At 44.6% G+C, this 9,842-nt stretch overlaps 1 protein-coding gene across 1 annotated transcript; it reads right to left on the reverse strand.

The window, feature by feature from the left end:
- Nucleotides 1-589: 589 nt before the first annotated feature.
- LOC125530368 (SOSS complex subunit B homolog) lies at nt 590-8,773 on the reverse strand. Its single transcript, XM_048694773.1, has 3 exons — nt 8,590-8,773; nt 8,084-8,121; nt 590-1,363 (listed from the first exon to the last, which is right to left on the reverse strand). Exon 3 carries the CDS (start codon nt 1,334-1,336, stop codon nt 905-907), a length of 432 nt encoding a protein of 143 aa, XP_048550730.1. The 5' UTR covers nt 1,337-1,363; nt 8,084-8,121; nt 8,590-8,773; the 3' UTR covers nt 590-904.
- Between the last annotated feature and the right edge of the window lie 1,069 nt (nt 8,774-9,842).

Consider the following 9,842-nt stretch of genomic DNA (forward strand, 5'->3'; position numbering starts at 1 on the left):
ATGTAAGAGCGTTCTTGACATTACACTAGTGTAAAAAACGCTCTTATATTATGGGACGGAGGAAGTACCTTCCAGCCTGGCAGTAAAGTAAAATTTCTGGGTTCTGTGCCACTGTCTTTTCAGATAAATCCTTGTCCAGGGCAGTAGTTAGAACAGGAATGCTTGACATCATAAGCCATCAAACTAACTGAATTGAATAAACTTGTTCGGTAATAGCTGAAACAAAAGAAAAACTGCATGCATACAATATGGGAATGCTGACAAGAGCAACTAGTATCCAGTATGCTTAAATGAAATATGAGAAAGATATTACATATACGATCTGAAGGTGCAATAAGGACTCGTGACTTTGTTTGTTACTTAAGAGTATCTGAATAAAGCAAATTAACAATGACTTGTAGAACGAATACTGCGAAAGGAAGGGAGTACGGTTGTGTGAGTATCATCCATGGACCTGAACTCTGAACTCTGCCAAGAAGGAAAAGCAGAAATAAAAAAACATCAGAATTTCAGTGCATTTCAGTGTTTCAACCATCATGTAATCAAATTATGAGACCAACAGTTGAGCAATTTCATAAAACACAAAAAATTATCTAGGTAACATATAATCAAACTCTTGCCCACAACTTCAGTTTTATTTTAAACATTTCAGGGGAAAAGCTACACTGTTGTTCACATCAACACAGCTTGGGATATACTTTTGGCTTGCTAAATCTTCTATGAGCTCTGTTTACATGAGAAACATCTCAAGACATTAGAACGATGGCCCAGTGATATTTTAAGGAGAAAGCATACAAAACTCAGCAAGTGGTTAGTATTGCATAATTTACTACCACGGTTAGTATTGCATAAGATTTAATGAGACTTGGAGCAACAATGAGCTGGAAGCCTGAAATGATAGGCATCAGTGCAGCGGCTTGAAGACTTGGGAGTAGGGCGACACGACAGCCTCCTGCACCATCTTCCTTGGGTCGCCTGGATCGGGCCCCCACCTCACCTCGCTCATGTTGGGCGTCTCGACGAACATCATGGTGAACTCGCCCACCTTCTCCACTCGTCCTCGCTTGCCGGCGCGCAAGAACAGGTTGTTGCCCCTGTGGTACGAGAAGATGCCATTCGTGAGCCGCACGATGTCCCCAGGCTCGAAGGCATCGCACTCGGTGCCCCACAGAAGGAAATGCACCGCCGCCGTCTCGTCAGCCACTAGTGACGGGCATGTCTCCTCCCTGCCGTGCGCGTTTGCGTGGGCTGGGCGGGGCGCCTTGTCGACCACGATGAACGTCGTGTTCACTGTGTTAGTCGCTGCCGGGACGAGGTCCTTGAGCTTCACCTCCATCCTCCCGCCACCTATAGCTTCTTCGGCCTGCAACAGATTTATTGATAACCAGAGTAAGTGCGCATGAACTAGCTACATTTGCATCATAAAAGTACGACCTCGCTGCATCTAGTCCATGCTCAGTGTTCATGACGAAACAGCGTTCAGCCTGTACCGGGCAATTGAACGAACACCTTGTGGTCATCCGAGATAAATCTCTAGACCAGCGTCCAGGCAATAGAACCAAACGCATGAGAAAGAGAAGAAAAAAAGTGTGGCGATCTTGTCCCTTTTGCGTTATCGTGATGACGCGGGCTTGCCTTTATACCGCCGCCTGAGTTAACCCTCGCTCTTCGCCATTTCTCCCCACCGGGGCCTCTGCTCTGCCTTATGTTTGGGTTGGTGTGATCCAATCATGTTGATTGCGGCAGGACCGATACTCATTTTGTCCGACCTTGTTGGGTCCGTCAGACGAACCACATCACCCTCCACCCCATACTCTAGCCCGATACACGACTCCTCCCCCTGCTCCATCCCTACGCAATTTCATCCACCACTACCAACTCACCTACTTAGTTTTGTAGATCAAGTGCACAGACTAAAGGTAGCTCAGTCAACTTCTACAACAGCCGCTGGACTTGGAAAGAAAAAACGGGAACTTGAAAATCATGCTTCCAAAATTGTAAAACCAATTTTAATGATCTACCATACCCAATAGAACTATCTTGCAGCAGGCCATTAAAGCACCTTACCCAGACAATCAAATTCTATTATTTTTCTTTTCCTGGTAGAACAATTCTAACCAGGGTAATTTTTGTGTTAACAATAAAAGTACAAATGTGTTGTAAATTTCTCCTCGAGTTTGAACAGATGAATCAATGTCATTGAAAGGAGTAGGACATGTCTGTAAGACTGTAACTCTATAAAAAAGATAACATGATGCACTGCCTAATAAATGCACCTCAAAGATTGCTAGAAACCCTGTTTGAAAATTACAGAGCAGATGAATACAATGAGTGAGAGGATAGGTATCACTATTAGCAGAACATGCTTAATTAATTATCAAAAGATAATATTCCTTAGGCATCGCAGAACAGTTTAGCAATAATAAGAATGGTGCAGCCGACATTCTGTTCTCAGCTACTCCCTCCGTTCGGAAATACTTGTCCTAGAAATGGTTGTATGTAGACTTATTTTAGTTCTAGATACAACCATTTCTAAGACAAGTATTTCCGAACGGAGGGAGTAAATGCCAAATCAGACAGCCTAATACAAAGGTGGAAGCTCCTTCTAGTTCCTCTAGTATACAACAGAAGGAAACATTGCATTCTTGGTGGGTGCTAGTGTGTAATATCAGTACTAAGGTTCTCGTGGGAATATAGACTTGAATATTTATTTAAACCAAGCATCAAAACTTAAAAGTAAAAACGTATTCTCCAGTGAGACATGTGAAATGAAGCAGCATCTCCGAGTGCAACTCTAGCCTACAAACACTATAACAGTAACACATAATCTGAAATTCTCTCTGAAAGAACTACATATAATCTGAAGAATCATACAGCGGCAAATAATGACAGGCTGCAACCACTTATTATATCTGTATGTATGTACCACTACGCTCCAGAATAAGGCTGAATGCTCTTGGAGAGCTCCGGATTCGGGTAAGTGACAAGTAATTCACTTTTACGTGTTTGCTTTGCATAGAGAATGCCTTACCCGCCGCTATCTTTTTTATTGCCTCAACCTCCTGGAGGGCCTTCTGGGCTTCGGCCTTGGCAGACTTGGCATCTTCAATGGCCGCCGCGAGCTCAGACTCTCGCGTCTTCGAGTCAAGCTCCAAACTCTCATGTTTTTTCATGAGAACCTGGAGCTCTTGCCGCACCTCGCCAACCTGCGTCTCATGCTTCTCCCGCTCGGTGCGCTCCGTGGCCTCCCTCTTTTCGGCCTCGAATAGCGCTTGCTTAAGGGTCGCCACCTCAGTTGTGGCCCCTACAATAGCCGCGTTAATCCTGTCACTTTTTGCAATTGCACCTTTCACATCTTTCAATAAGGTATTCCTTACCTTCCTTCTCCTCGAGGTGCTGCTTGGCTAGGACGAGCTCTTGCTCGGACCGCTCGAGGTTCTGCTTCAGCATATCCACCTCCGCAGTCAGTGCAGCGAAGGCCAACAGCGAAGCCTGCATACGCTATTGACTTGATCATGTTAGACTCCTGCGAATGTTATTAGATCCTCTATTCGACTTTTCTTTCCGAACGCCGAACGGAGCATCAGGGGCTACTGTCTATGCGGTAATATTTTTACATATTCTTTACTTACCTCAAAGCCGGTTAGAGCGCTGGCACAGGCTTCAATCAGTCCGCTCTTGGCGGACTGAACCTTCTGGATCACCGCACTCATAATAGTGCGGTGCTCCTCGCCAAGGGAGGCGCCGTTAAGCGTCTCCAGCAAACTGTCCGGTGCCTCCGGTTGGACGGAGGTCACCGGCTCGGTAGGCTTGATCCTCTTGGAAGGAGGCTGCCTACCGGAGTCCGGAACCGTTGAAGGTTCCGGCGTGGTGTCCGGCTCAAGGCCGGACTTGGAGCCCTTGGGGGTTCTATCCCGTTTACACCTGGAGTCCGGGAGGTTGCCTTGTGGCGCCTCCAGGACCACCTCCTCCTGGCTTGGAACCTGTTGGGACGCCACCTCGGGGCCGTCCGTAGGGTGGGGGGAGGAAGCCGTCAGAAGCGAATTCACATCCGACGAATCCAGGGAGCCGCTGCAACGGCATTAAATCCAGTGAGGAGATGGTGGTCACCCCACCCCAGTGGCACGAGCAGCATCTCTCTGGCCAAAGACTGCAAGGAAGGCTCCAGACAACGGGGGCCGGGGCGGAGGAGGGGAGAGGCGGAGGGAGGTGCCCGTGTCGGGGCGGAGGAAGGCGACGGACAGGCTGAGGGCTCCGTCACCAGAGAAAAAGGGAGAGGGGGCGAGGGGGCGCAGATCTTACCGGAGAGAAGGCGGCAGTCGTCGCCCGCGCCGCCGCCTTCGCCTCGTTGTGCGGTAGGGATTTCTTGCGCCTGGCCTGGATTTTTTTTAGGCAAATGGATTTTGGTTTTTGTCCTCGCTCTGGAGCTTGCCAGGCAGAGAGGCGCTGCTATGTATCGCGCACACGATCGCTACGCTCGCGGGCAAATCCTAAACGGCGCCCGTTTCTTCGCTGCGCGCAAACGAGCGCATACCCCCGCGATGCGCTGGGCCGGCCCATTTAATCCTTTTTCTGTTAAAACTGCATCGATCAAAAAAGGGTGTTACCACCAGACAATGATCCACTTGGTGTCTGTCAGCCTCTTTTCCTTCTTTTCTTGTTTCTCCAGGTTGCGAGATTTTCTTCTTCTTCTTTTTCCTGTTCATTTTTCATTTTTCTTTTCTTCGTAGATGTGCATTTTTTCCCCAAATTCAATGAACCTTTTCAAGTTTAATGAACTTTTTTATCACAATCGATGAACTATTTTTTAAATTTGATGCTTTTTTTTCAAAATCAACGAACTCTTTTTCAAAATCGACAAACTTATTTCCAAATCGCTGAACTTTTTTCAAAATCAATGAACTCTTTTCAAAACCGATGAACACTTTTTCATAACCGATGAACTTTTTTTCCGAATCGATAAACTCTTTTTCAAAATCGATGAACTCTTTTCAAAATTGACGAACTCTTTTGCAAAATTGAAAACTCTTTTCAAAATTGACGAACTCTTTTCAAAGTTGATGAGCTCTTTCTCAATACCGATAAACTTTTTTTCCAAAATTGATGAACTCTTTTTCAAAATTGATGAACTCTTTTTCAAAATTGGTGAACTCTTTTCAAAACCGATGAACTCTTTTCAAAATTGACAAACTCTTTTAAAAGTTGATGAGCTCTTTTTCAATACTGATGAACTTTTTTTTCCAAAATTGATGAACTCTTTTTCAAAATTGATGAACTCTTTTTGCAAAATCGGTGAATTTTTTTTCAAAATCGATGAACTTTTTTCAAAGTCGATGAAAAGTTCATCGATTTTCAAAAAAAAAATTTCATCGACTTTGAAAAAAGTTCATCGATTTTGAAAAAGAGTTCATCAATTTTGGAAAAAAAGTTCATCGGTATTGAGAAAGAGCTCATCAACTTTGAAAAGAGTTCGTCAATTTTGAAAAGAGTTCTTCAATTTTGCAAAAGAGTTCGTCAATTTTGAAAAGAGTTCATCGATTTTGAAAAAGAGTTTATCGATTCGGAAAAAAAGTTCATCGGTTTTGAAAAAGTGTTCATCGGTTTTGAAAAGAGTTCATTGATTTTGAAAAAAGTTCAGCGATTTGGAAATAAGTTTGTCGATTTTGAAAAAGAGTTCGTTGATTTTGGAAAAAAAGCATCAAATTTAAAAAATAGTTCATCGATTGTGATAAAAAAGTTCATTAAATTTGAAAAGGTTCATTGAATTTGGGAAAAAAATGCACATCTACGAAGAAAAGAAAAATGAAAAAATGAACAGGAAAAAGAAGAAGAAGAAAATCTCGCAACCTGGAGAAACAAGAAAAGAAGGAAAAGAGGCTGACAGACACCAAGTGGATCATTGTCTGGTGGTAACACCCTTTTTTGATCGATGCAGTTTTAACAGAAAAAGGATTAAATGGGCCGGCCCAGCGCATCGCGGGGGTATGCGCTCGTTTGCGCGCAGCGAAGAAACGGGCGCCGTTTAGGATTTGCCCGCGAGCGTAGCGATCGTGTGCGCGATACATAGCAGCGCCTCTCTGCCTGGCAAGCTCCAGAGCGAGGACAAAAACCAAAATCCATTTGCCTAAAAAAAATCCAGGCCAGGCGCAAGAAATCCCTACCGCACAACGAGGCGAAGGCGGCGGCGCGGGCGACGACTGCCGCCTTCTCTCCGGTAAGATCTGCGCCCCCTCTACCTTTTTCTCTGGTGACGGAGCCCTCAGCCTGTCCGTCGCCTTCCTCCGCCCCGACACGGGCACCTCCCTCCGCCTCTCCCCTCCTCCGCCCCGGCCCCCGTTGTCCGGAGCCTTCCTTGCAGTCTTTGGCCAGAGAGATGCTGCTCGTGCCACTGGGGTGGGGTGACCACCATCTCCTCACTGGATTTAATGCCGTTGCAAACTTGCAGTTAGTATCTGTTTCTGAAGAACATCACATAGATGATAAGTAGGAAACAGATGTGGGATAGGGTATCCTACAGGTCCGCCGCTGACAGTTCTTCATTAGCTTTTGATTAGAAACCGAGGCATGCATTGCATTTGCATAGAAGGTGCAGGGTTGAAGCTGCTTGCAACTAAATCCTGGATAGCACTTGATTTGGTATCGCATATTGAACATATTTGGCCAGCCTTATTCTGGAGCGTAGTGGTACATACATACAGATATAATAAGTGGTTGCAGCCTGTCATTATTTGCCGCTGTATGATTCTTCAGATTATATGTAGTTCTTTCAGAGAGAATTTCAGATTATGTGTTACTGTTATAGTGTTTGTAGGCTAGAGTTGCACTCGGAGATGCTGCTTCATTTCACATGTCTCACTGGAGAATACGTTTTTACTTTTAAGTTTTGATGCTTGGTTTAAATAAATATTCAAGTCTATATTCCCACGAGAACCTTAGTACTGATATTACACACTAGCACCCACCAAGAATGCAATGTTTCCTTCTGTTGTATACTAGAGGAACTAGAAGGAGCTTCCACCTTTGTATTAGGCCGTCTGAATTTGGCATCTACTCTCTCCGTTCGGAAATACTTGTCTTAGAAATGGTTGTATCTAGAACTAAAATAAGTCTACATACAACCATTTCTAGGACAAGTATTTCCGAACGGAGGGAGTAGCTGAGAACAGAATGTCGGCTGCACCATTCTTATTATTGCTAAACTGTTCTGCGATGCCTAAGGAATATTATCTTTTGATAATTAATTAAGCATGTTCTGCTAATAGTGATACCTATCCTCTCACTCATTGTATTCATCTGCTCTGTAATTTTCAAACAGGGTTTCTAGCAATCTTTGAGGTGCATTTATTAGGCAGTGCATCATGTTATCTTTTTTATAAAGTTACAGTCTTACAGACATGTCCTACTCCTTTCAATGACATTGATTCATCTGTTCAAACTCGAGGAGAAATTTACAACACATTTGTAATTATCAGGAGCTTGAGCGGTAGAGGAAGGTAACATAATGAACTCCCCATGTAGAGATAGTAGGGCGTTTAGGACAGTAGAGAAGTGTGTGCTAATGGTCCATAAAGAACGCTTGTAGGTGCCACGCAACATCCTCATCTTAATACTATGACCAACTACAAGCAAGAACATTGCAACTTTCTCTTCCACTGTCACATATACACTATCACAAAGGCCACATCTCTCCCTTAACATGGTGCAAAGGTCATGAAAGTTTCGTTTAGTTAAACGCAATTGATCATAGCATGCCACTGCAGATCCATCATACATGCATTTAAGCAAATATTTCCTATTCCTAATCTTGTCCTCATCATCATTAAAAGTTCCTAGGTCCCTTGGTCCCCTATTCCTTTGTGTAGTAACAAATGCTAATGCAAGAGCACATGTTTCAACAAACAATTTAGTCAGAACAATTCTTTTCCTCTTCCGTCTTTTATTTTCTTCATTTATCCTCTCAACCAACTCCAATTGATCTGACTTTGGGCTGTACAATTCAGTTTTATTATCTAGATGTAAAACATCGCAGCAAGACATCACATGCACAAATGCATAGCAAAAATAGGGGATTTCAGCCATATACCTTCACTCGGCCTGCAGATCGACGGACAATTCACAAATCTGCACAATACATAAACAAAAACTTTGTTAATAATAGAGAACAGAAAGATCCTCACATGAACAAGTTACAGGTACAAGACAGTAGGTGGGCGCCATGGGCTGGTCCGCTGGTGTAGGAAAGGAGATGGGTACAGGGGATGGGCGCAGCGGACAGGGAGAAGGCCCGAGGCGGAGCGCCCGTGGCCAGAGGAGCCCTGCGCCCCTGCCATCGCAGCCCTGCTGGTGGTCGCCGTGGTCTGCTGGACGCCGGCAAGATGCGACCTAGACCGGGGACGGAATAGGGTGAGGGGGTCGGGACGGGCAGAAGCGGACCGGGGAACCAGCGCCGACGCCGCCGCGGTCCTGCTGGTGCTCGCCGGCGAGGTCCTCGTGGTGGCTGCCGAGATGCGTGAGGACGGCGATGGGGACAGGAGAAGGGAGCGGGGAAGGAGATGGGTAGAGGAGCAGGGAGCGGGGCCGAAATCGAACCTTGGGGTGGCTGCCGAGCTCCTTGGGACTCGCCGCCGGGCTCCCTGTGGTCGCCGCCGAGCTCCCTGGTGGTGGTCGCCGCCGAGCTCCTCGTCTCCTTCTTTTCTTTTTTTCCTCGAGGACGAGGGGATAAGGCAGCGAAGGGGTACGTTTTGCGGGAAAGCTGCAATTCGGAGGAAATCGGAGCGCCAAGGCTCCGTATCGTTGGAGGGAAGTTTTGGTGGGACTGAATACGACGCTGAATTTGGTTTTGTTTCCGAGCGGCAATTCACAGTCCAACCAAAACAGCTGAATTGTAATTCAGGGAATATCAAATCCATTTGGGCACCTTAATTCGGACATCCAAACGCAGGCTAAGTGTATTTTCGCGCAAACAACCTCTATGCACTGAATTTTTTTTTGCTGGGCCGGCCCAGTTCCATTGCCTTCGGGCGCCAGGACATGGAACGGGCGCTGAGAGCGCCGGTTAGGAGCTCCCTCGCACCCCTCCCGTTAGTGCGCCGGCCCAGCATTGTGGTCGTTTTTTTATCTATGTCTAATTAAAAAAAATTCCGTGAATTCCAATAATGTTTGTGGATTGAAAAAATTCATGAATTAAAAAAATTGTAAATTGCAAAAAAACGCATTCGATTTTTTCATGGATTTTAAAACATATTCACGAATTCAAAAATTGTATACGGATTTGAAAAAATGTTCACGAATTGAAAAAACATTCGAGAATTTAAAAAGTTTGCAAATTCGAAAACCTTCATCATCCCAAAAAATGTTGACGGATTTGAAAATAAAAATATTCGCAAATTCAAAAAATGTTCAAGGATTAAAAATAAAATCTTTTGAAAAATTGAACAATTTTTTAAATTGCACATAATGTTTTGTAAAATTTGAACAAATTTTGGAATTTATGAAAATTCAATTTTTGACATTTTTTGAAATTGTGAACAAAATTTCAAAATTTGGAGCATCTTTTTAAAAACATGAAAATTCATGAACATTCAATTTTTGACATTTAGGGAGCCGCCGGCTGCGTGCGTCCCGGGGAGCGCCCGAGCAGCTAACGTTCGAGCTGACGGCTATGTGCACGCCTGAGGGAGCAGCTACCCAGTGCAGCGGCATCAACTAGCAACCTCTGAATTCAGTGATGTAGAATTCTAGAGGCAACTACATGTATATACCGTGGAAGTTCATGAAAGCTTTCATTTGAAAGCTCATATGGATAATTTTGTTTCTTTTTCATTTTTGTTATTTCATTTGAA

The sequence above is a fragment of the Triticum urartu genome, unplaced genomic scaffold, assembly GCF_003073215.2.
Source record: "Triticum urartu cultivar G1812 unplaced genomic scaffold, Tu2.1 TuUngrouped_contig_6269, whole genome shotgun sequence".
NCBI lineage: Eukaryota > Viridiplantae > Streptophyta > Magnoliopsida > Poales > Poaceae > Triticum > Triticum urartu.